The following is a 27392-nucleotide window of genomic DNA, read 5'->3' on the forward strand; positions in this document are numbered from 1 at the left end:
CAGCCTGTCATTTATACAGGAGGTGCTCCAGCCCTCGGATCATCTCTATGGCCTCCTCTGGACTCGCTCCAACAGCTCCATCTCCTTCCTGTGCTGAGGGCTCCAGAACTGGACATGGGCTCTAGGTGAGCTCTCACCAGAGCAGAGCAGAGTGGCAGAATCCCCTCCCTGGACCTGCTGCTGACACTGGACTCACCCACTGCCCAATGCACTTCTGGTGACTCCAGGAAATTGGCAAGTTTAGATTTTGATGTTTATCCAATACTCGTTTTTCAAGAACTGCTATTTGGTTGATGAGTTGTGTGCTTATTGTAAACTTTGGAGATTACAATAAACTCAGTTTCTTTGTCTTGAGACAGGTTTAGACACATTCAGCTTTCTTCATCCAAGATCTCAGAGCTTATACCCTTGCAGTTCCTTCACAGCCCCTCCCCTTTGTCGTTTCAGTATCGTTTCTTATTGTTCCTCAGCCACCCAATAACAAGGAAACCCTCATGAGTCACAGCCCAGAAACAGCGGAATATTTCCTTACGGGAAACTAAACTGAAAAATCAGTTCCAATTCCTTTCCCCACGCTGCTTAATTGCACTTAACCACAAATTTTCTTGAGGCCACATCTTACTACAACACTTGCAATGCGGTAACCTAATAATCAACACTCTACTTATGTAAAGAGCTGGCAGGCGTGCAGTGCTCCTGCTCCTGTTAAAGGGAAGGTTATTAAACCCTTCTTCCTCTGACTCAGGAAAACTGAGCTGCAGTAAACATGGAAGCTCTGACCCCACGTCAAGCAGCTTTGAATTGGGGAATTAGTGAAAAGCCACCTGGCAGGGCAGTCAGCAAAGCTGAGATAAAACCACCTCATTCACACTGCTGTGATGCTGTCCCCTCATTGGCAATTGTACCTGCAAAAGCTTTCCAGAGAGCAAAGCCAGCTTTGCCCCTTGGGATGGGAACAGGGGTTTATGGGAGTTTTAAAGGAAAGCTCTGCTGACACAACTAAATCTGCACAGATTGGCCTGCTCTTTTCCCCCCCTCTAGAGTTATGCCCAATGAGAGATTTCAAAGGCCCTGAGTTCATGCCAGCTCCACGCTCAACTGTAGTGACAAGCCCAGCCAGTACAGACCCGGACATGTCCAAAGCCAGGTCTGAACACCCTGGCACCTCTGGCTGGAGGGCAGCCAGGAATACAGGCTGCAAGCTGGGAGCCGGGAGCCCAGGGTTGAACACTCCCTCTGCGGGAGCCACCTCACCCACTGCTGTAGAATCATCTCCTTTTCCATGTTTTTGGTCAGGTCACGCAGTTACTCATCACCTCCTCCCAGAAGCGACACTGGACTGAAGCACTAACAGAACAGAGCCCTGAGGAGGAAACTTCAGACAGAGGAATTTAAACGGAACAAATCCCAAAGAGGCCCCACAAAATCAGTGAAGATCTTCAGCATTACAGAAAATGCAGACAGATGGCATTGCTCACTGAGTCACCCCAGAAAGGCCATAGGAAATACAGCAATGAGACTTAAAATACTTTAGTTGTTTATTATAAAATACATATTTACAGGTGAAGGCACTTAGAAACCATTACAAAATTTCCATATAAGCTATTGTTTTAGCTCTTCAGCAAGTCCAAAAATATTCTATCATCACCTGAAAAGGTAAAAAAACCCGACCTGCACCTGTGGCAGTGCATTCATTTCACTAATGAAACCCCACCTGCACCTCACAGCAGCTGATGAGGGCTGGAGCACCATCTGCTTTCTCATTGTCTACTTTCTCTGTCCTCAGAGAATACGAGCAGGTACACGAGGAGAGAGCAGCACACGATGGTGAATTAAAACCAAATCAACTGAACTGTTGTCATACAACACTGCTGTTCACACTCCCCATCCTGGAAGGCCACCGTCCTTCACACCAATGGAGCGGGCTCTGGCAAATGCTAAATCTAGATTCCTAGTCCCCCGCCAACACATTTAGGGTCTGGGGAACGTACACTGAACAGCTGTAGCTGTAACAGCACTGACAAACAGATCCAAAGGTCATTACTTTTTATACCAATAACTGAAGACAAATATTAAACATGGAATAAAGTTAAAGGAACTGAACAGGACCTATATGAATCCCAGTCCACTGCCTGTGTGGCTACTTCCTCACACGGCAGCTTAATAGGGACAAACCCTTCAGCAGTGAGCACCTTGTTGGGAAAGTAAAAAGGCCTCATATTTAAGTAGTTAATAATTCAAACACAAATTACAAAGTTTGTAAACTTGTATACTCCTTGCTGAGTCAGGTCACTGCACCCATGCACTCTTAAACATGTGTCCTCCATAATTGCAGGCCAGATTAATTAGCTGAGACCAACCAAAACCACCTCAGCTTTCTCCCTGGCACTACAGCCCAGCAGACCTTGCAGCATACACCAAACAAACCAAGCAATGATCTGAATAGAGCTCCTTAACTCCTATGCAGTCGACGAGTTTTTTTTTCAGCTCAATACAAACAGCAAACTGAGAAGTTTCTCTATGGCTCCCATCTTAAATGCAATTATGAAACAAGATCAAGCTACTGATCTACAGTAATGCATAAACATGACTTCCTGCCATTGTGGTAAAATAAACCTTACCAAAACCCCCAGCATTAAAAGCCTGGTTACAAGAACTGGATGCTGGAATTCACACCTTTCCAATGAATCCAAGCCTTTAGCAGCTACAAACACATATACAAATGAGCCTCATCTGATGGGCTCAACGTTCTGTGTAGATACTACACAAGAGGCCAGGATGTTGTGGAAAAAATAAATGAAGAGATAAAATTTGTTAAATGACTGTGTGTTTGAGCAGCTGTCAGCGGGCCAAAGTCCCAGCTGGTTTTCAGCTGTAACCAGCTCATACTCCCTCGTGGGTGAGCTGCAACAGCAGAGCTGCTCCGGGACTTCCAACAGGAAAGGGACAGCTCCACAGCGGCCTTCACTGGCCTGACAGAAAGGTAATTCATACTCCCTGAACCGCATCTCAGTGCTTTACTGGGCTCTGATTGAAGCCACTCCTATTCATATGTGTTGATTATGGCCTTTGCTATTGCAAAAGCTGTGGTAACATACACTCTCACTGTAGGTCTGGCAGGAGGCAGAGCACAGCACAACTCACAGTTCAGAACTCGAGTGTAAATGAGTAATTTGTTCTCCACTCCAGTTACTAAGCAGTGAAATAAAGTGTAAAATCCCACATTATTTTAAAATAAGGCACTTGTAAAGTTTCTTCCGCAAATACCAAAACCTTGAGAAAAACTTTACTGACTTCACTCATCATTCTTATTCCAAAAATAAAACAGATATCACTAGAAGCCGAGTTACACCCAGAACTCACAATGCTCTAAATTAGACTTGAGAGCATCCAATACTGCTTTCTACCAACAACTCCTCTAAAACCGCTCAGAGTAACTTACAGCACACACAGCCTTTGAGAATGAAGGTCATCACCACCACTCACTCTCTGGTGTTCACTATTTAACCCTTGCTTTTTACATCATGTGGAAGTCAGGCAAAAGTTCAATGTTAAAGAAATTCAGCAGTTGTCTGTACACAAAAGAAAAGAATAAATAGCACCACAGCTGTACCCAACTCCACAGCTTTCGGATCCCACAGAAACCCAGCAGTTTCAGTGATTTGCTCTTTCACTGACAACGTCCTGGAGACGTTTAAGCAGAACATCATCATTTTCCTGGCAGAGGCGCTTCGTTGGGGATTCAGTGTCACTGTCAATTGTTATTGCGCGTTTCTTACTCCTGTGTTCACCTTGTTTTATCATATTGTTGATGTCCTTCAAACTCTGCGATCAAGATAAAAATCAAAAGTTACTACGATTCCATTTCAAATTGGCTCTGGCTTCAATTATCTGAGAACAAAACATTATTTGGAACCTCTTTGATGAGCAAGTGATGGATCCTACATGAAGGATCCTACCTTCCACCACAAAATGAGAGACTAGTTTGGTGAAACCTCACTGCATTTAGAACACATCCGAGTTAGGAGGTTAATTAGCCCTCTCTCAAACTGACCCCCTTCAACCTTTGTGCTTTCTACCTTGGAAGGGCTCCCACTGAATTTATAGAGCAGTGCAGTTCGAGGTGTCAGGCAGGCACCGTTCTTGTGTGGCGAAATGTAAACGGAGTGCTGCTGAGAGATCCGTCGGGGAGAGATGGGCTGGTGTCTAATGTTGGGGAATGGAGACAAGGGAGGGGCTTCCATCTGCAAGAGAGGACAGATTTGGGTAGGAGCTGCATCAGAAGAGATTTAAGAATATTAACTTCACAGAAAGAAAGATAACACACTTCCAAGTCTCCTGTAGAAGGTTTTGCTCTCTTCTCCCAAAGAGCAAGGGATAGGATGACAGGAAATGGCTTCCAGTTGCACCAGGGGAGGTTTAGATTGGCTATCAGGAAAAATGCCTTTGCTGACGGAGTAGTGGACAGAGCTGGAACCAGCTGCCCAGAGCAGCATTGGAGTCCCCCATCCCTGTAGGGGTTCAAAAATCATGCAGCTGTGGCACCTGGGGACATGGTTTAGCAGGCACAGTGGGGCTGGGCTGATGGTTGGACTGGATGAGCCAAGAGGTCTCTTCCAACCTTAATGACTGAGCGATTCTATGATTCTAGGTATCAACCAAACAACAGAACAAGTTTATTTTCCAGATATGTTTCATCAATATAAAAAAGCTGGACTCAGAGTGGCAAACTGAACTACACCTGCATTTGTCCTCTTGACAGGTTGTTAGTCCTCCTGCCATTGCCTAAAACCATTTGACTGCTGTAACTGCACCAGTGAACAACAGAACAAAATCACTGACACATGCTGAACTGTCAGAAGAAACAACTCCGCATCTGATCATGAGACAAAGCAAAATTCCCAAGTACTTCACTTACTACGTGATCCTGATTTGTGACGTCGTACTTCAGTGCAAAGGATTTTACTCTTTCAACATAGACCGTATTGTAAAATTTAATAAGATCTCCTCTCTCCTCTGTTCCCAAATCGCTGGAGTTCTCTGCCACAGATTGTCCTGAGGAACTGCCTGTGCCCACAGACGAGTCTAACAGGGAGAGAGAGCTTCAGATTATGGCAGACTGGGCACTTCAGATTCAAATTTACAATACCTAACTGAAGAATTCATACATAAATTGGTTAATGAGATGAACTAGAGATGTGTGCTTCAGACTGGCGCAGGGGGTGCCGCAGGCGGTTATGAGGAGGAGCTACAAACCACTGTTGGTAGGCTAGTGAATTATGGCTGAAAAGCCCAACGTAAACTTTTGTTCCAAACCTGGAAATAGCTGTAGCAAAAAAGTCATAGCACAGTTGACCCCTTTTTCCATGCTTATTTTGCAGAGTGGACTCAATTCATGTCTGCTGCAAGGAAGCCACAGCACTGTTTGTTCAGGCATATTACGGAATGGCTGTCAAGTAGGCAAAGCTGTAGCCACATAGCGAGCATACTTCCATTAATGCTGCCTCTTCCCTAATTGGTCGGGGCCACTAATGAACACTGTTCCACCCTCTGTACTGTTTCCTGCCAAGCAATACAGGGCAACGCAGAACGAAGCCTCTCACGACATGTGCGCCATGAGACAGACACCAAAAGCTCCAGCCGATGCCCGTCAGTGTTTCTGCTGTGTGTCCCAACTCAAGCACATGATCGTAAGCCAATGTCAAAAGAGTAGGAGTCGATGCTAGAGAAAGGAGACATGAGCCTACCAACCCAAAGAAAAGTCTGGCAGCAAGAGCAACCGAAGAACTCTGTAACCAAGTGCAGTGGTTTGACAAAACACGGGAGTTCAGTGCCACTGCAGATGCTCTACAACACTGAGGATTGTGGAGCTGCTAGACAGGATGCCAAGCCTACAGGGAACCAGCACTGTCCTGATCCCTGGTGAAATCCTCAAAAGGCATTTAAAAACGGTTTGAATACTCATTCAAGCCATTGAATCCCACCCACAGTGAGCATTTACCATATGGAACGGTCCTCTAAATCTCTGCACACACCCCAGCTGCAGATCTGCTCTGTTCACAGGGCTTGCGATTGCTCCGTTTCCTGACAATTGGCACAGAATAACGTTCTTGCTCTTCAAATACCACTCTGATCCCTTTTCTCCTCTAACCCAGAGCAACACAAACAACAATTTAGAAGAAACCTGAATATAAGGAAATGTTGGTCTTAGAGCCGGCATTTTTATTTTCTGAGACACGTTCTCCCTATTGAAGCCTCCAGGAGAGGTGATACTAAGAAATAAGCCTGTCATGACACCCCAAGCACCACCTACCTCTCTTTGTTAGGCCGTGCTGCTTTCCAAAAGCTTACATCATCTCTGAGGTCACTAAGGAAACCTCAAATCACCAAATGAAAGGAAACGAAACCGAACACTTTTTCCACCTACGAAGCATATTTCCCATATCTAATGCACAGGCGGGCTACTGACAAGGAGGTTTCTTTTTCAACAACACTTTAATACATTTAAAACTGTAAAATCTCCTTTGCTTCTCCTTATTACTTGACAGTTCAGTTCTTTAAAAATGAACTTGTGGGCTTCTAAGAACAGCAGATGAAGCTGCTGTGCCTACCTTCCATCATTTCCACATCCTGGGGTGCATTCTCGTCCAATGGGACATTGGCAGGAATATTTCTCAACAAGACGCTCCTATAAACCTACAGGACACAGGGAAAACACTCTGGATGTCAGAAGACTAGATAAAATCCATCTGAATAAGAATGAATCAAACACTAAAGAGGATTTGTATTTTCCCTTATCAGCACAAACATTTGAAAAGCCACCTCTATCTGGGCTTTATTACAAGGAAAGGCAATGCTGTTTACTCACGTGGCTGTTCGCCTGGGGCTGATTTCTGTAGCTTTTCATTATGTCCTGGAAAGTTCTTTCCTCTTTGGTTACCTGGAAAAGAAAAGGCTATTGAGGACAAAGTGCAAGCAGCAAAGTCAGGCTGCTCAGATGCAACCTATTCAACTGGCTATCCTCTACACAGCTTCCTCCTGAGGATTACTATGAATATATGGTTTTAAAAGTTAGTTCTGGGGATGAGAACATGAAAAAAAAATATTTTTTTTCTTATTCAGGCATTATTTGTTTCCTAGCTGCTAAATTCTTTTGTCACTTATGATCCTTGGGAACAATTCCTTTTCCAACTTTCCTTCTAGTGACACTAGAAATGAAAGAAGGAAAATAGTCAAAAATATATTTGTAAATTTGAAGTCTGGACCTTAAGGCTTTTCTAAACAGAAAGTGAGGAAACCTTGAACAAAACGTTAGGCAAGTGTCCTATGTCCAAGTTCAGTTTTCTTTTGTATTTCAAAATAGGTAATCTGTTAAAAGATTTTTCAGCCACTCATCTGTAATTTTAATAGCAGATGAGCAACAGTTTTTGCAGTAGGAGCCAGGAGAGAACGTATCAAGGTCTGAGTGAGCGGTCAGCTCTCCCTGCACTGGAGACAGCTCTCAGAAGACTGCAATCAAATAATAAAACAGCCAACAAACTACATGGTAAAACACTGAGCACTGTTCAATGGGTTTGCTTTTTGACAGCTATTAGTATCGATGTCAGATGAGCCCAAGCTGTGCTACAAGTATTGAGGGTGCAGGGAATCACCATCTGAACAGCAGTTTCCCTCCTCTTTTTTTGTCCTTCCCGAGGAGAAAAGGCAATCCACCCCCAGCGTTGTTGCCCTCCTGAATTTGGGTCCGAATCAGACCTGATGGCCACTGGAACCAGCAGCTCAAGTTTGAGTCAAACTAATATCCCATTTCCATAATTCAACTTAGTAAGACCTTAAATCAATGCTGGCAAACTGAATAAGAAATGAAGTAGCACCAGTAACAGGAAACCAGCTCAATTCCTCAACCTTAATTTTCAAAAGCTAAGAGAATTTTTGTGGCATAGAACCTTCTCATCCATTTATCCGTAAGGTTCCTGCAGATCTTGTGCCTGCAAAATTCTTCAACCGTAAAAGCATTTTTAGTTCTTGTGCCTGCAAAATTCTTTAACCGTAAAAGCATTTTTAGCTCAGATTACAGAACCTGAGGATGTCAAACAGGACAGAAAACTCAAGTATGGAGCAATGAGACTGCACACTGCTTTGTCTGTGCTGGTCAGTCCTCACTGGGAATGCGCTCAGGAAGGGAAGAAAAACCCTCTCTTAATGAGCTGGCTGGTTGACAGAAACTTCTAAGATTATGCAAATCAAGTTAAAAATATATTGGGACTTCATTCACTTCTGGAAGGACTTTTCCCTTCCCTCCAGTAATGACGTGAATAAAGCAATCTGTGAACACAACTTACATTTCCAACTGACATAAGATTCCCTGGATTTCTTAAAACTCCATATTACCTTTGCCATGATATAAAAGGCGCATAGGAGGAGCTGGTCCAAATGCCTGTCCTTCATTAGATCAGCACAATGAACCAACGTGAACTCAAAGCACGTCCATATCTTCCTGCGCAAATCATTGGAAACATCTAATTTTAAGCACAGGTCACGCAAGCGCACACTTGCCAGATGATAAACCTGGAAGAAAAACACACACAGTAAAGAGTTAAACCAATCAAACTTCACCCGGTGTGCAAAAATTAAAGTCCTCAGAGTAGAGCTGTTTCATAGTTGGGTGCCTCACTACAAGAACAGCATTGAGGGGCTGGAGGACATCCAGAGAAGGGCAACAGAGCTGAGGAAGGGGCTTGGGAACAAGCCTTTTGAGAGGTGGCTGAGGGAACTGGAGTTGTTTAGCCTGGAGAAAAGGGGGCTAAGGGGAGACCTCATCACTGCCTACAACACTGCCTACAACTGCCTAAAAGGAGGTTGGAGTGGGGTACATGCTGGTCTCTTCTTCCAAGTGGGAGATGATAGGATGAGAGGAAATGATCCCAGATTGTGCCAGGGGAGGTTCAGATTAGTCATCAGGAAACATTTCTTCACCAAAAAGGTTTTCAGGCACCAGCAGAGGCTGCCCAAGGAGGTGGTGGAGTCCCCATCCCTGGAGGTGTTTAAAAGATGTGTGGATGAAGTGCTCAGGGATCTGGTTTAGTAGTGGACAGGTATGGTTGGACTCGATCTCAAAGGTATTCTCCAATCAAGCGATTCTATGACCCTATGATATCTGAATAGTTCATTTTTGCAGAAGTCCTCCAGCTCTGCTCAAGACAATGCCTTCAAAGACGAAGGTGTCAACTCTGTTCAGATATTGGATCACAAATGCTTATAGGAAATCTGCTTAAAAACATGATGATACCTTCTACACCATCATGGTCACCGGTTCTAGACAGAACACCTCCAACAGCACAAAGAAGGGACAAACTTTAAGGGCAACATTGGCCTTTGTCCTTTTATTACAGAAGTTCTTGCGTCAAGGACAGTAATTAGTCAAATTCTTTACATTGGGAAGCAGAACAAATTCATTTCATTGTCATCTGCCCTACTGAACAGCAACAAGAAAGGAAAGTAGGAAAAGACTATCATTTTGCATGCACGAGCTATCATTTTGCAAAGCACAGCCTTCCAGCTTAAACAGCAACCCAGATGTTTATTTGGTGGTAAGTAACATTTATAGTAGAAGTAGTAAATTTCAGATCCTAAGGAGACACTTGCACCTTGTGTACGTGCTAGATTACTGCTGCAGAGCGCTGCAGTTCCTCACAGGTTTGTGTATCCAGGCTCAACTGCCAAGGTGTCAGTGAAACAGGACTAACTGAATATATTATAGGCATTTATGCAAGTTACCCCTGCCTGCTCCACAAACCTCAGACATTTTACACATTGCAAACCAAAGCAACTAGAAACAAGCAATCTGAAGTTTCTCCAGAGCACACCCAATTCTTAACTTGCCCTTAAATCTTGCATTATTTGAAGAAGCTCCCTCTGTCTAGGAAGTGCTAGATAGTATGTTATTTCTTCACACCAGGAAGATTAGCACCACTGCTCAGGAAACTGCAGATGAGAATCTCCAAATATGAGATCCAACCCTGTGCGGTTGAATAACCAAGACACAGGAGAATAATCTTATTCCTGACCTTAAGGGGGTCTACAGGAAAGCTGGGGAGGGGGCTCCTGATCAGGGAGTGCAGGGATGGGATTAGGCGGAACAGTCTGATGCTGAAAAAGGGGAGAGTGAGATGAAATCTCAGGAAGAAATGTTTCCCTGTGAGGGTGGGGAGGCCCTGGCTCAGGTTTCCCAGAACTGTGGTGGCTGCCCCATCCCTGGAGGTGTTCCAGGCCAGGCTGGATGGGGCTTGGAGCAACCAGATCCAGTGGGAGGTGTCCCTGCCCATGGCAGGGGATGGAAATGGAGGGGCTTTGACGTCCCTTCTGACCCACATCATTCTGTTATTCTATAATCTAACCCTTGCAAATGTGTAAGGCAGTAAGAACAGACAAGAGAAGTAAAAACCATGGCTATTCCCTTAGGTAGTTATTCCTAGAAACTGCTAATTAAAAGAAAAAAACCAAAAACAACAAACCAAACCAAAAACCCCCCAAATGTTAAACATCTCATGGATTGGCCGCAACACCCGACAGTGTATTTTCCTTTCTCCTCCCTGTATATAAAAAACACAGTCAGAAAGATGACACATGCAAACAGAAAGGTAACACATAGCAGTAAAGCATGACTTCCTAACACAGACTTTACCTTTCTGTAAAATAGTGCCAGAGATCCGGTTCTCCTTGGTTTGCCTACTAACAACGGATATGCCTCCTGTGCTTGGTTTCCCAGAGGGTAGCAGGGAGCTGGAGCCTCCATTTTATACGGCTGGCCTAAAGTCATCGAAATGGGGATCAGAGCAATCCCACCCGTTTCATCTGCAATACCTGGAGATGATACATATATCCAGAAATAAACAGACTGCTCCCCTTGCACTGCAGAGTGAAACTGAAATCATCAATTCATTCAGAAACATTTCATACTGGAGACATCGCATTCCCTGTACAGGATGCTGGAAAGGCTCTTTCTCCCTTCATCTTCCGAAAGGACTAAAAGTTACATTCCCGGTAATGATTAAAGGAAAAGCATGAATGTGAATGATCATTTCTTCTGAAAGTAAAAAGTTTACACAAACATCACAATTCCTGCAGTCAGTGCTCCACTCTTTTGGGGGAAGTGGGCTTTCCCTCTCTTTGATTTGTATTAATCTGCAAACAAGACAGCACACAGACCTCAACAGTTTTCTCAGCAAATTCTCTTGCTGAAAATCTCCTTAAACATGAGAAGTGGGGACATTTTTCTCTTTATCTTTATTTACAGACTTACAGACTCGGTTTTTAAATTAAAAAAGGCTATGACACTCATTTCTCATGTATCACTGAGAAATAGTCAAGCGTCATTCAACCTCAACACCGTCCTCCTTTTGTTAATATTAATATGGAGCCCTTATCCAGAAATGTCAGAGCCTTTTAAGGTTATCATAGACCAAAGTTAAAGACAAATGGTAGTAAAACATTATTGGAGCCAAGAACCAAAGCATTGCTTAGTCTGTGCTGAGGTGTAAGCAAGAAATCCACAACTTTGTTCACAGGCATTCCTCAGAATGCCTGTCAGATATCCAATGTCTCCACAAAAGGAGACATCAGCATAAACTGAACATCACTGTTTGTGATGAAGCGATACATACTCTTCTAAAGGAAAAAGCAATGTGTTCAAGACGCATCCTCAATCTAAGCAGATCTTAAGAGCACGCACAACATCTAGTAGAGAAGAAAAAAGGGACAAATTTGTACCGTGCAGTGGGATTGTAACTTTCTGCCCCATTTTGCCTGGCACTGCAGCTGTTGTCATGGTCAGTACTGTCTGGCTAGGAGAAACCGACACGTTTTCAGCAGCAACACTGGACATTGGAGCAATCGTCAGTTTAGTTCCTTCAGTTAACATTTTTTCCACCTTAATTTCTTTGGGACTGTCATCCCCAAAGAGCCTTCTCTTGGCACTTCCAGCAGTAGGAGAACTGTAGCGCTCGTGGACAGAGATCGGTGACAATGGCTGCGTGTCTAGTGTGCAAAGGAGAAAAAAAAACAAACCCTAAGGAGCAGCTCAACAGGAATTCTTCTCCAGAGGAGGAGAAAAGGCCAGCCTTCAAACTGAGTACAAGAAGTCATTTCTACTTAACTCATCTCAGTTTCCTGTTCCTAGGCCATACGAACACAACCTACAGTCTGTTTCCTTTTACCCTGGAACCATCTCGGATTGCATTGTTTCACAATCAAGTACCACATGGAAGACAACAGTAACCAAGCTAACTTGCAGAGGGTTAGGAACACAGGGGATTACAGATACTTATTCCATCTGCCTAGGAGTTCAGTAATACTTGCAAATGCTGCTCTTCTGAGCACACACACAGAATCATGGAATAATTTGGGTTGGAAGGGACCTTAAAGCCCCCCACGCTTCTACCTCCCACTGGATCCAGTTGCTCAAAAGGCCATCAATTTAGCCTGGAACAGCTCCAGGGACGGGGCATCCACTACTTCTCTGGGCAATCTGGGCCAGGGCCTCCCCACCCTCACAGGAACAGTAGACAGATTCCCTGGATGTGCTGTCTTCTGTATGTTCAGGCTTTTAAACTCTCTCTGAACTAACATCAGTCAGAAGCCTCCACTCTCATCCACCCCCAGTTCCTCTCAGCCTTTTCTGCTGCTGTCAAACACACTGCTCCAGCAGTAAAACTGAAGTCCACAATACCAGTTGAAAAGCTTCTGGTCCATCAGCTTTTAGCACTTCTGAAGTCTGCTATGCACTTATAAAAATCATACAATGGTTTGAGTTGGAAGGGACCTTAAAGATCATCCAGTTCCAACCCCCCTGTCACAGGCAGGGACATCTCCCACCAGATCAGGCTGCTCAAGGCCTCATCCAACTTGGCCTGGAACACTTCCAGGGATGGGGCAGCCACAACTTCCTTAAGCAACTTGTTCCCTTTCCTCACAATCCTCACTTGTGAGGATACCAGTGACAACAGGTCCCCATTTCCCATGAAGCAGAAACCCTCTGGATAACTGGCCAAGTAAGAATGATTGGACACCTTTGATCTATCTCTGCCAAGATGGTTTTCTTGGTACTAAGGGCAAATAAGCACTTCCAATCCCCATTATTTTCCATTTGAAGTTAGGAGGAGTGCACCAGCAAGAAGCTATGGACTGTTGTTTGGGAGACAACAGAAGCAGCAGCTCCTAACTAAGGGGGTACAGAAAACCAACAACAGTGCTGCCACTGCCTCGTCACCCTCACTGTCACAAGACAGTTCTGCAATACATAGGGATTGGCAAGGAGCAAGTCAGTTCTTCAGAGGAAAGAACACTCCAGACAAGATACTGTGTCCTTCCCTCCTGCACAAAAGTGCTGTAGGAAGGAGGAGCAAACGCAGCTCTGTCATTCAATTTTAAAAGAAATCCAATCAAACTCACCAAGAACAAGAAATCTGGAAAAATCTGAACAGCAAAGGACAAGCCATAAGATGACAACACACCCAACAGTAAGGTAACCCCTGCATCAAAACAGCAGCAAAACCTGCTCCATTTGGAAGTGGGGTGTTAATGCCAACATCAGCCGCCATTAAGGTACAGCAGCACTTTGAATGAATGCATGGTAGACTTTCCTTGATCAACTGAGAAGCTCCACAATTCCAAATGCCTAATTTGGATTCAAGACTGCTCTTTACAACTATAAAGTCTAAACTGCCCTCCCCCAGCAATTCAGAGACATGAATCACATCAGAAACCTCAAACATACCCCGTCTAAAACTCCCACCAAGATCTGTCCGAACCTCTTTTACTCGAGGATGAATTATAGGAGATATTGGCATCATAGGCAAATGCCCAAGCCCACTTCCTCCATTGCTTGCTTCGAAATTACTGGGAAATATTACCTGGGAAAATAAAAATGTCAGCATAAGACAGCAAACACGTTTCCATTCTTTGTGTCAATCTATCAACAGTTTTCCTGCAGGAAATGTATCATTTGAATGGTTTTCTATATCACACAACAGTAAGAAAGAATATAGATTTCCTAGCAGGAGAGAAACAGGTAACATACTTCTTCGCAGGTCGGGACCTTGTTTTCTGAGGCTTGGAGTGCATCCCAGAGCGCTGAATCCCGCGTCCAGGCAAGACTCTCAAGGATTTGTTCCTCAATGCTGTTGAGGTGCTTCACCATGTCCCTAGAGAGTCCCTCCTCAGATCGAATGAGGACTTCAATCACCTAATGGTAACAAGACACGCACAACAGCAAAGTCAGATTGCTTGTGCTTAACACCAGCAAACCATTACTCCCTTCAGGATCCCACTGAAAATTTTCCTTCAGGGTAGAATGCTCCAGCTTTCTCTTCACATCTTAATGATCCCCAAACGTGTTCTGATCCCTCTTTTTGTAACTCCCCTTTCCCAAAGGCAATCCAGGAATTGGAAGAAGACAGCACATGTCTCACCAGTGCATAATAAAGGCCCTCTCTCACTAAGCACGTACAGAATGAAAGCCCTAGGCAGCCACAGTGCTCATCCAGCGTGTGCCCAGCAAGTACACATTCAGTTGGGTACATGAGAATCCCGCACTTCAGCTTTCCTTCCTTTCAAACAAGAGGCCCATAACAAAGAAGGCTGAAAAAATACTGTTTTGAAGGTTCATTTAAGAAAATGTTAGAAACCCTGGATGTGTACAAACCAGTGTTAAAGAGGTGAAAGGGCCCTTGAAATATTATACTCTGTTCCAATATAAAACTCAGTTTACTGATGTTATTTCTGACAGGGGAAGATTCAGTCTGTTTTCCTAAAACTCTAGAGATGGAAATGCCATAAAACTTCCCCGGAGGACTTATTGATGGGTTGACCCACTTATATCCACAGAAACTGAGCATCTAAAGACAAATTTACAAATGGCACAAGTGGAATAACAAATACTGGCTCTCCTATATGAAGCCTTTATGATAGCAAATTTTCCATGCACCAGCACTGCAGGAACTAACATTAAGTAGCAGAGAAAATGCAAATCAAATGTAGATCTGTTCCACAAAGCTGGATCTGCAGCAGCCCATCTAGTATTGATGCATGCTACCAAGAGCCAGGGCAATATGGAGAGATTGTTTTCTGTTTCACCAGGGCCCTTCACCTGAGGGTTAAAGGAGGAAGAGGGAAGAATGCAGTATAAAATAACTTTCCCAAAGTGTTCAGTTGTTTTGGTTGTTATGGTCCAAGTAGAACTTCTAATTTATTCAGGACCAACTGCAGTAAGCTGTTAGCCATCTAGGAAAAACAGGAGGCATATGGATAGATGATAAAAGGATCAAGCAAGTTGAAGCACAGATATCAAATTGGAGGCAGAGGGCAACCAGATTAAAAAAAGAGCAAAAATAGAGAACACCCAGAAAAACAGTTTTTATGTCCTGTTATATATAACAAACAGAAGAAAATAAAATGTAACAGAGCAAGCCTGTGATAGAGTAGCAGGCAAAGGCAGCACAATATTATTGCTGTTTTATAACTAATAAGCAGAACTACAGTTCGCAGTCAATAAATAAAATAGCATCAAACCCCATGCTTGAATGCTTTGGTCTACTGTAAGTATATATATCAGAACTAAAGCCACAGAGTTAAGTACCATTTACAAAATGGTTGCCTTGCTTTGAATTTCACCTTTAACTCCAGCATGATGCATTCCACGTAATCTATTTAAGGACACCTTAATTACCTAGGAAGGAAGAGCATCATTCTCTAAGTGTCAATCCAGCAACATGCCACTTTTCACACAGATCCACTCATAAAACGGGATTTATTTACCTTATAGAAATAGAATGGCCTGAGGTCAAGCACTTCAATGATCCAGGGGAACGTACGAGGTGAGCTATATGCAAAAAGCACAATCTCCAAGCAGCAGGCCATGAGAGAGCGGTGAAAGACATCCTGTTCCAGGAGAGCCTGAAGAGATCACAGGAAGCCTCAGTTATCTGAGGTCTGGGAAACTGAAGTTGGAATGCTTTTTCTTTGCCTTCCACAGTCTCCTCTTTTTACAGGGAAATTTAGAATGGCACTGACTAGAAGCAGACAAACAGCACCAAACGCATCACATTTTTCATACTATGGCCCCACAAACCGGCCTCCTTATTGAGAGTCACAAAGCAGGGTGAAAGCATTGCTGGCTGGCATGAAGCACCCATATTTTTAGCACTAGAATGAGGAGAATAAAAGCCATCTGTCCATAAAGTTGTGATTATAGAAGGCAACACAAAGCAAGATGGTTAATTATGCCAGAATTATCCCATTTTTAATAGCAGAAAAACTCCATCCTCCCATCTATTTTTCCATTTTTAATATTAACCACAGACATAGCCTGCTTTAACGCAACCTACTCTGTTCTGGAAACACCTGAAAAGAACCTCGAAGAGAAGGCTACGAAAAGTATTTGTCAATTTCTTACTTACAGTCAGATCCTTCCCATGTAGTCTTCGTATTTCTTGTACCATTATAGTCTCCAAGATTTTATAGTACAAGATCTCTGCCAGTTTTAATCTGTTTACAGCAAAATCTAAAAATCAAAACCAGAGATGAAGCCCAAGGTCATCTGCACAAATGATCTGACCCAACTGACCAGTATTTGCCCTTCTCTACAAAAACTCTGTGTGTGTGTACATATAGAGTTTACAAAGTCAGAAATCCACTGGTCACAAGAACAGTAGGGAATTCTATGTGTTTTAAAGGATTATGTATTTTAATATTTCCAGTGATGGAATTTTGCAGACAGCTGCAATAATAATTTTCCTATTTGTATTCAGTTTTTTAAGCTTCAAATCTAAGAAGGAAGCAAGTTTACAATTTTTGTTAAGAGCTGCTGTTTCAATGCTCTCTTCGTACTCCCATTTTTCCCTGGAGCTGTTCCAGGCCAGGCTGGATGGGACTTTGAACAACTGGATGCAGTGGGAGGCGTCCCTGCCCATGGCAGGGGTGGAACTGGATGGGCTTTAAAGTCAACTTCTGACCCAAACCATTCAGTGATTCTACAATTTTGAACTGCAACCTTGATCTACTCTGTAATACAAGTTTACAGGGTTAATACAATTTTTTACAGAGTTCTGTGTAACAGACACAGTTTTCTGTTTTGATATGTTTTGGGTTAAAACCAGCTCCATTGTGTTAAACGCTTCAATGACAGTATGTGTACGCATTACATTTTCTCTGGTTTAATGCCATGCACTTCACATCCGTACCTATATGAGATCCTGGCTGCTTGTCTGTTGACTGCGTGTAGCTGCGACAGAACGTCTCACCTATCTCTTTCACTCTGCTCATAATGCTTTGCATTGGGCTGCGTGCACAGGACCTGAGATGGAACAAAAGAGAAAGCCTTGTTTGTACAAACACCCAGTTTCAAAAAAACTTCAAAAACCAAAACCCCCATCAACCCACTCAAACAGAAGAGACACTGAGCCTTCCTCACCAGGCAATAGCCTGTATTACCATAAAGAACAGTGGGAAACATAGGAAACAGCCACCAGAATGAACAGGGAAGAGGACACACGGGGAACAGCCGCGAGAACCACCAGGGAAATGGAAACACAGGGAACAGCAGCCAGAACCAGTAGGGAGGGGTACACACTGGGAACAGCCACCAGAACCACTAGGTAAGGGGAAGCATGGCTGCTGCTACACATGAGATCAGCATTAACAATAATTATGGTCATTGCCAGGCTTATATGTACACCAAATAAAGTTAGATTAAGATATCATAAGACAGTCTGAAGGAGAAGCAGGAAGCCTTTAGGCTGCATTTAGTCTTATCTTCCCAACTCTTGAAGGCAAAAATTATAGCTTGTTGACTCTAGCACTTCCCTCCTCCCCAAAACCTCTGCTAACATAGTTACCATATCTTTTAATTCAGTCACGCTTGTCTAACATTAAAAAAAGTATTTGACTTTCAAGTAGACAAACAGCTACATTAACACTAGCAAAAAATGCAGCTGTATTGATACAATGGTGGTGACAAGTTGAAGGGAGGGCTACGTGTGCGCCCTTACCCTTCTTCAAAAGGAGAGATCATCTAGAAAAGAGAAGACCTTTCAACTAGAAATAGTACAGAAACAGACAAAAATATTCTGCACCAAACAAAAGTCAGAAACAGACAAAAATGTTCTGCACTGAACAAAAAAGTCATATTTGAGCAAGAAAGCAGTGAAAGTATGAAAGGATAAGCTTTGTATGAGAGCAGCTGCAGGGACTGACTTACTTAAAAATTACTATAAGTTGTTCACTCGGTGCATTTTTCAATCCAGCCACGATGCTCTGCAGCCGGCTCACACTTTGTGTTGCTGAAGCGACAGGAGTGATGACAGCTTCCTTTTCTTGTAGGTATCTTCTACCAGTCAGTGGAGTTGAAGGTGCAAATGACCTTTTCTACCAGAAAGAGAAAAAATAATGAATAGAATAAGTCAACAGAACTGTTCCAGAAACCTTTTGAATGAGCATCTCCTGCAAAATAATTCTGAAATTACACTACTAGCGCACTAGCTGCTACCAAACTCACGATCCCAGAACTCACTAAAGATTAGTCAACATTTTCCCAGGGCTCCATAAATACAAAATAGAATAAATCTTCAGGCAGACTAAAACCAAGTCAAAGATTTTAGCAAAACCTAGGAAAAAGAAACTTTAAATCTTAAGGTCTGTAAATACTTAAGCTCACTTAAATATTGAAAAATACTAGGAAGCACAGGCTCCATTCATAACCCACAATGAGGTCACTATTGTACTACAAAAACTGAAGTTCAAAATTGATAAACTCATTCCAAAGCCCCATCTTTAGTTTGCCTGAAATAAAATATACTTATGTATTGGGGGAAAGCGTTAAGCCATATGACTCATTTCTACCAGCTCTAGCATCTTGTATAGCATCTTGTATTAGTTCTTAATTGACGTGTAAATCAAACAGCACATAGTTCTTTCACACAGCCAGCACCATCTTTTCCCCTTACTCAAGTTTAAATTAATCAATTTAAATTAATCAATATTCAAATTAAAAAGGGGGAATGGGTATAAACTGGAAAAGGGTGGATTTAGAATAGACATTAGGAAGAATTTCTTCACCATGAGAGAGATGAGACACTGGAACAGGTTGCCAAGGGAAGCTGTGGATGCCCCATCCCTGGAGGTGTTCAAGGCCAGCTTGGATGAGGCTTGGAACAACCAGATCCAGTGGGAGGTGTCTCTGCCCTTGGCAGGCAGCTTGGAACTAGATGATCTTTAAGGACCCACCCAACCCTAACTATTCTATGATTCTATGATAATCAACTGTTTCCCCATAGGCCAACTCCATTAAACACATTTCACACTTCTAAACATAGTGAAACATTAAGTCCGTTTATAGGCTACTTTCTGTAACAAGGCGTTAGACTTTGAGGAATTTGCATCTCAAAAGTTATTTCCCACATAACAGTACACAAGTTGACTTCTCCTGTCCTAAAAATGCAAATATCAGGAAAACAAATTAATTAATCCAGCATAAAGGTTTCATGAGGCGACATCTCAAACCCTGGGTTCACTTTTGGGCCCCTCACTCCAGGAAAGACATTGAGGGTCTGGAGTGCGTCCAAGGAAGGGGAACTGAGCTGGGGAAGGGCGTGGAGAACAGGGGATGTGGGAGTAGCTGAGGGCCCTGGGGCTGTTTAGCCTGGAGAAAAGGAGGCTGAGGGGAGACCTCATTGCTCTCTGCAGCTCCCAGAAAGGAGGTTGTGGGGAGGTGGGTGCTGGTCTCTGCTCCCAAGAAACAAGCAATGGGACAAGAGGAAATGACCTCAATTTGTGGCAGAGGAGGTTTAGATCGGATATTATGAAAAACTTTTCCCCTGCAAGGGTCCTCAGGCATTGGATTTACCAAAAGAGTGATGAAGCTGTAGCAGAGGCTGCCCAGGGCAGTGATGGAGTCCTCATTCCCGGAGGGGTTTAAAAACCAAGTGGCCGTGGCACGTGGGGACATGGTTTAGTAGGCACAGTGTGGTTGCACTGATGGTTGGACTGGATGAGTTTAGAGGTCTTTTCAAACCTAAATGATTCCATATTCTATTCTCAGAGTATAAATGAAGTTTGAAGAAAACCACAAGATCTATATATTAATGTCTTAACTAATGCTTTATTTTTCTTGGACAGAACCAGTCTACTTCACAAATTAAAATGCTCTCATCCTATCTGAGGAATAGTTATTTCCTAAATTCCACAGGAACAGAGGCATCGCCTTATCAAGACAGCATTCACTGAAGTCTGCAAATGGCACTCACCACCTTCCTCTCAGGAGGAAGTTGAATAAATTCAGTGTCACCTCAGTGATTCAAATAGCATACAAGGATGGAAAAGCTTGAAGGGGTATTTGGAAGGAGACCAAACACATTAAACAAGTCACCTTTTCAAAATGCTGCTGAAGGTGACACTCCACATGAGATTTGGCCGCTGTTTTTCCTACTGGCACATCTGCAGGGAACTTCCGAGGAGTGCCGATTTCTTCTTCAGCATCAGCTCCCAGGAACACTCTCTCATCAAAGTCCCCCACTGTCAGAACATACTCTTCATACTCTTTATTCAGTGCTTTGCTGAAAGAGAAACCCAAGGGTTACACTGAAGACAAAAAAGGTGCTGGTGAAGCTGCAGTACAGAACAAACCAACAGGCATTCACAATGCCTTTAATGCAATTCCCGCTCGCAAACAGAACTCCACTGCCCCAAACTCCCTGCCGGCGGCTGTTCCTGCCTGCCTTCACACTTAAATCCTCGTGTTCCCCCAAGGATCTGCTGCAGGGACTACTTTTCCTTCCATGTCACCATCAATGCTTGGCTCTCAGGAAGTGGAGGAAAAAACAACTTTGCTTCCCCCTCAGCTGTGAACAACACAGTTTGCAAGTACCTAACTGAGCAGCAGTTAAATCTTTGTGCACACAGAACACGTGAAGGGCAGTTGCATTCAACTGCCTACATCTGACTTCTACTTTTGCTGCTTTGACTTCTACTTTTGCTGCTTTGTGGTTGTAATTTTCACAATGGTACAGAGGAAGGGAAATTCAAGAGCTAGCCCCTGTATACAATGTCTAGAATCATCACTGGTGTAGGACGCTGAACGCTTTCTCTTTCTTTACTCCAGCTAAACCAACAGGAGCACTTACACTCTAAAGCTTTGTAGCCTTCATCGGGTTAAGTTGGGAGGCAGAACAAAACTTTTGGATAAAAAGCAGAATCGGCTCACATCAACGAACCCTGCCTGCATGTTCTTCAGGACACGTGAATGCCATATGAAATATCTCCTACCTGTAAAGTGCCTCAGCAATTCAAGCTTCACTTAAGCATCTATTAATGGAACACAAACACGTGTTCACAATGTGAGCAATTCTGTGATCCTACGGGAAACCTGACCATACCACAGGTTCACCATCACATGGCTTTGAGAAAAGTAAAGGCTTATGGAAAGTTTGGACAAAGAAAAAAGCTTCCATGTATCCTTCAGAGGTCAAGCTACTTGCAAAAGAACAGTACTACTCTACCGTTCCACATGACAGTATTGTTGAAGTAATGCTGTTAATTTTTAGGTAGAAATGCTAAGAGAAGTTCACAGGGACACCATTTTGAATATGAGTGTTAGCTATGTTGTTAAAACAGCTGCTCATAATTCTCAAAGCAAACCAACAAGTTAAAACTTCACCTTGCAAAAATAAATTGTTAGACATTTTTGGAAAGGCGGGGGGGGAAACCCCTTTAAGGGATCCAGAACAAAGCTGCTGCTGTTCATATTTTTGCATTTAAATTAGCCTTCAGAAGTGAATGTTAAAAGCCTCTGAAAAAACTACACTTGCCTCCCACAGAGATGCTCTGCCTCTTTTTTCTTGTTTTGCAATTGCTGCTGCTATTCCTTTTGCATACTTGTGTTGCATTCATGCACTCAATGGAGACTAATACCTCTAAAAACTTCCCTACTTAGTGGTTACATTTGACCTGTGTGCAGAACTTCAAAGTTGAGGTTTTGATTTGCATTACATTAGATTACTCAAAGGTGTCGGTTGCCTGAAAACAAGGGCAAGCACCATAAAACCCAACATTACAGGAGAAACTCTGCCAGCTGAGCTCTGACATTTGACACATCTTGGATCCAGAAAGCACTTCAGCCAAACAGGAAAACCTGAGATTTCACATTCAAAGGCCTGTATTTTAGAAACAAAACTAAACCCACAATTAAGAACATAAGCTGTAACTTACTTATTTTCTGTAAAATTGCAAAGATCCAACAGACATTCACCTTTTAAGATCTAAGAATAAAAAGAAGAAATATCTTACATGATAAAATCAAAACTGTTTCAGCTCTAGAAGTGTGAGTGCATGATGGTTTTAGCCAAAAAGGAGATGACATTTACAACTGTTTTTGCCTAGACTAAAGGACTACAATGCCATTACCAAGGCAAACAGAGGAGGACAAAGTCCATTTCTACCCAAGCTTTAGATAAACTCACTCTCCAGAAACAGTGCTACTATTTTAACATCTGTTTCACAGGCAGGTTAGACCTGACAAATGACTACACAGAAACTTCCACGCAGCTTGGAAACAATTTCCAGAATCAAACCCAGACAGAACCACCTGTACACCTGCAATCTCAGCCTTTTCCTTCCAAAGCATTTTGCATAGCTCCAAGACAAGCACCAGGACAAACCCTATTGTGACAGTTATCCCACACAATTATTTCACAAGGAAATTACTTTTTTGTCTGAAGAAAATATTAGCGTTCACGATTCAATTTCATGCTGCCAAGAAAAGGAAGCAAAGATTCCCCACTGACATAAAAAACCTAAAACATACGGGACCTCACAGCGCACATCGCTGAAAACGAGAGCAAGTTCTGCTCCTGCTAAAATACATGAAGAAAACTGGAAACAGCCCAAGCTCACTTCCCTGCAGACCCTGCAGTATTTAAGTGGTCTGGAGCGTGATGCTCTGTACAAATCTGAACACTACCATATATTCTTAGAACTAGTGAGATGTACCTTCCTATCAAACAGTTTTGAAATGTATGGTTTAAAGTAGTGTTCCTTTATTCCTTTTGCTTCTACTAAAAGCCCGTCATGCAGCTCACATAGTGTGGCAATGATGCAAGGGGGATCTTCAGGGGCCTCGATCTCTGCCATGTGCAAGTCCGCTGATAACCCTGAGAACAAGGAGCAGGGGAAAGAACCGATTTTCAGCTTCATTTACAAAGAAACAAAAGAACAAAGTGTATTTGATTTTAAAGAATCTGTCCCCACTATACCTTTGAATGACGGGTTTAGCAAATCTCTTCTATTTGGACACACAAGGGCATTTGCAAAAATCAGGTCCAAGCAGCACAGAAGCAAATGATAGGAATTTACTAAATCATCTCCAATCATGTGGAAATTACCTATAAAAGACAGCACAATGTCAAGCAAGACAAAAGAAGTTCTTAACTTGGAACGCATGCAAGACATGCAGCTGAAAAAAGCAAGCCTACCCTTAGTGTATACGAAGAGAGTCCAGCAGAAATTGAATAGATCCTTAACACTGCACGGCATCCGCCTGTCCCCAAGGAAAAAGAGAAGAAGTGAATCGCAGAACAGCCACCAGACACAAAGCTCTGCTGGTATGAGCTGCATCCTGTTACAAGACTAGGGATGCCTCAGTACTCACTGCATCTCAGAATAAAGGCATAACTTACATAACTAATGCACAAGTAATCATACAATGATAGAATTGTTTGGGTTGGAAGGGATCTCAAAGCCCATAAAGTTCCACCCCCCTCTGCCATGGACAAGGACACCTCCCACTGGATCCAGTTGCTCCAAGCCCCATCCAACCTGGCCTGGAACACCTCCAGGGATGCGGCAGCCACGGCTGCTCTGAAGAACCTAGGCCAGGGCCTCCCTACACTCACTGTAGAGGAATTCTTCCTTATACCCAGTCTAAATATTCCCTTCCCCTTTAAAACTATTTAGTCCTCATCCTGTCCCTGCACTCCCTGGTTATGGGTCCCTCCCCAGCTTTCCTGGAGCCCCTTTCAGCACTGGAAGCTGCTCTACGTTCTCCCTGCAGCCTTCTCTTCACCAGACTGAGCAACCCCAACTCTCTCAGCCTGTCCTTGTACAGGATGTTCTCCAGCCCTCTCAGATCACCTCCATAGCCTCCTCTGGACTCACTCCAACAAGTCCTTGTCCACAATGATCTTAATTTCCATAAATCCATACTAGGTGTAGCCCTTTCCAGTGAAAAGTCACATTAAAATCTCAAGTACCTCTGTTTCCTGCTTCGCTGCAGTTTAGAAGTGTCTTCATAAGGGTTTTGAAATATATCCAAAAATATTGGTTCAAACTTTTTGAAAATCACAGTTGACACTTCAAAATTTCTCTCCAGCCTCTCCACTCGTTCTCGGAATTCCTGTGGTAGATTTGACATGTCCATCCACTTCTTCATCTTGCTAAAAAACTGAATTAAACTTAAAAGAAAAAAAAGTCTGTTTTGAGATTTAGCCAACTTCCTTTATTTTGAATTTTTTAAAAATTAAAAATGAACGGAACTACTCCTTAATGACTAATTCAATTAATTTATAGGTTTATAATTTAAGTTTATAACTCTCAAACCATACACATTGTAAATTTTTCACCTTTTATCACTTAGCGAATCAAGGAGAAAAAAAGCAAAGGTGTGGGCATACAAACACTAATTTTACATACAGGCTACCAGCCAAGCTGTGCCAGCAAGTGTAATGGCAAAAAGGAAAGGGCAAGGACAGCTCTCAAGGGGGAGGCAAGGAAACCACAAACAAGAGTTTATGCCTATCAAAGTTACCTACACAAAATCCCATTAACTGCAGGTGTAATTATGCTGGTAATTTCCCCCTCTGGCAGTTCAGCAGAGAACAGGCCTTTACAGGGATGAGAAACCTTCCAAGCTGCCTACAAGAAAGCCCATGCCTAGGCAAATCCTGATGTGATTGCATGGTTCTGTGTTCCTGGCCGTAAGACACGGCCGTCAACACCACATGGAACGATTTGGCCTAAAGTCAGGCAGGAGCCTTATCTGGATCTCTAAAACAACATTTGGTGGTCTTGTTTGGGTTTCAATTAACTACAGAAAGAAGTAACTGGCACAAGTGGAGCAATTGCAGGTCTGACGTGAGTGGTTCTTCAAAGGCTTGAGGTTGAAAATTGAGTTTGCATCTTATTGCCACTTCTGAACAAAAGAGGATTTATTGCTTTTATACCATCACCATTTTGCAGTGCTTGGAGCTGGGAGAAAGGGAGTGGCTGCCTGAACCGGCAGCTTTAGGGGAGCAGTAGATTACTAGGTCTTCTGCTGGAGCAGCCAGCAGCCAGGAACAACCGCCCCCCCCATCCTGGGGGCAGGCAGGAATCATAGAACAGTTTGGGTTGGAAAAGATCTTAAAGATCATTCAGTTCCAACCTCCCTGCCACGGGCAGGGACACCTCCCACTAGATCACACTACCCAAGGCCCCATCCAACCTGGTCTTGAACACCTCCCTCCAGGGATGGGGCAACCACAACCTCCCTGGGCAACCTGAGCCAGGGCCTCACCACTCTAAAAATAAGGAGATTATTCCTTACGCTTAGCCTAAATCTGCCTCTCTCCAGTTTATACCCATTGTCCCTAGTCTTATCACCACAAGCCTTTGTGAACAGTCCCTCCCCAGCTTTCTATAAGCCCCTTTCAGATACTGGGAGGTCTCTATAAGATCTCCTCAGAGCCTTCTCTTCTCCAGGCTGAACAAGCCCAACTCTCTCAGCCTGTCCTCAGAGGGAAGGTGCTCTAGCCCTCCGATGATCCTTGTAGCCTCCTCTGGACCCGTTCCAACAGCTCCATACCCTTCTTATGTTGAGGATTCCAGAATTGGACACAATACTCCAGGTGAGGTCCCAAAAGAGAGGAATAGAGGGGCAAAATCATCTCCCTCCACCTGCCGGCCACGCTGATTGCAGCCCAGGATGCAGTTAGCCTTCTAGGCTGTGAGCGCACACTGCAGACTCATGTCAAGCTTCTCATCAACCAACACCCCAAATCCTTTTCTGCAGAGCAGCTCTCAATCACATCATCTCCCATCCTGTACTGAAACCGTGGATTGCCTCGACTCAGGTGCAGGACCTTGCCCTTGGCTGTGTAGGGCCACATGAAGCTCTTCCAGCCCCACTTCTCCAGCCCATCCAGGTCCCTCTGGATAACATCCCGTCCTCCTGGAGCGGCAACTGCCCCACTCAGCTTGGAGACACCTGCAAACCTGCTGTGGGTGCACTCCCTCTGGCTGTCAGTATCATCGATGAAGACCTTACCCAGCACCGGTCCCGGTACGGATCCCCCCAGCCACTCACCTGAGCCTGGCGGAGCGCAGGATCCTGGTCAGCGAGACACCGTTCCCCTCCATGAGGCCGCTCCCTACGGTGGGCACCCGGCTCTTGCGGCAGGCGACGTAGAGGGCACAGGCCAACCAGTGCAGCGCCTCTCCCTGCGGCGGGAAGCGGGAGCTGCGGGGCCGGGCGCTGCCACAGACACGGGGCTCCCGGCACCACGGGGCTCCCGGCACCGCGGGGCCCGCCGGCCCCTCCCGTCCCCCCAGGCACAAACCGCACCCCCGACCCCAAACGCGTTCCGCCCGGCGCCCTCACCTCCAGGCTGTAGGTGCCCCGCAGCGCCGTGAAGTCGCGCAGGGCCTCAGCGGCGCTGCCCGCGTCCAGGTTGAGCTCCTGGCAGAGCCGCTCGATGGCGGCGCCGGGCGGCGCCTCCGCGCGGGACATGGCGGCCCCGGCCCCACCGCGTCGCGCGCCAAAACCCGGCCGGAAGGGGCGGGGCCGGAAGCCGGAAGGGGCGGGGCCGGAGGCCGGAAGGGGCGGGGGCAGGACCACCTCGGCACAGACTCGGCCCGGGCGGAGGCGGGGACTGGGGTGGCGCTGGGGGGAAGGGGCTGGGGGAGGAGAAGCTCCACGTGAGCCGGCGGCGTGTGCTCACAGCCCAGAAACCAACCGTGTCCTGGGCTGCATCCACAGCAGCGGCACCAGCAGGGAGGGTGGGGATTCTGCCCCTCTGCCCTGCTCTGGTGAGACCCACCTGGAGCCCTGAGTCCAGTTCTGGAGTCCTGAGCACAGGAAGGACATGGAGCTGTTGGAGCGAGTCCAGAAGAGGCCACGGAGCTGATCTGAGGGCTGGAGCACCTCTTGTACAGGGACAGGCTGAGAGAGTTGGAGCTGTTCAGCCTGGAGAAGAGAAGGCTGCCGGGAGACCCTAGAGCAGCTTCTAGTGCTGAAAGGGGCTCCAGGAGAGCTGGGGAGGGGCTCTGGATCAGGGAGTGCAGGGATAGAATCATAGAATCACCAGGTTGGA

At 44.5% G+C, this 27392-nt stretch overlaps 1 protein-coding gene across 4 annotated transcripts; it reads right to left on the reverse strand.

Moving 5' to 3' along the window:
• Nucleotides 1-1520: 1520 nt before the first annotated feature.
• Nucleotides 1521-26820, reverse strand: RBL1 (RB transcriptional corepressor like 1). Of its 4 annotated transcripts, XM_069871727.1 has the most exons (22): nucleotides 26681-26820; nucleotides 26387-26520; nucleotides 24297-24497; nucleotides 23520-23584; nucleotides 23301-23429; nucleotides 23038-23198; nucleotides 22258-22307; nucleotides 20420-20606; nucleotides 18254-18420; nucleotides 17238-17350; nucleotides 16455-16558; nucleotides 15814-15951; nucleotides 14078-14242; nucleotides 13775-13910; nucleotides 11770-12036; nucleotides 10685-10863; nucleotides 8392-8568; nucleotides 6869-6940; nucleotides 6612-6696; nucleotides 4919-5085; nucleotides 4080-4244; nucleotides 1521-3825 (listed from the first exon to the last, which is right to left on the reverse strand). In XM_069871727.1, exons 1-22 carry the CDS (start codon nucleotides 26807-26809, stop codon nucleotides 3655-3657), a joined length of 3162 nt encoding a protein of 1053 aa, XP_069727828.1. In that variant the 5' UTR covers nucleotides 26810-26820; the 3' UTR covers nucleotides 1521-3654. The 4 variants fall into 4 exon arrangements, 3 of the variants coding, with proteins under 3 accessions (XP_069727828.1, XP_069727830.1, XP_069727829.1); XR_011338699.1 differs by lacking the exon at nucleotides 4919-5085 and having other exon boundaries at nucleotides 3688-3825; XM_069871729.1 differs by lacking the exons at nucleotides 23301-23429; nucleotides 23520-23584; nucleotides 24297-24497; nucleotides 26387-26520; nucleotides 26681-26820 and having other exon boundaries at nucleotides 23127-23194.
• Between the last annotated feature and the right edge of the window lie 572 nt (nucleotides 26821-27392).

This window comes from Phaenicophaeus curvirostris, chromosome 18, assembly GCF_032191515.1.
Source record: "Phaenicophaeus curvirostris isolate KB17595 chromosome 18, BPBGC_Pcur_1.0, whole genome shotgun sequence".
NCBI lineage: Eukaryota > Metazoa > Chordata > Aves > Cuculiformes > Cuculidae > Phaenicophaeus > Phaenicophaeus curvirostris.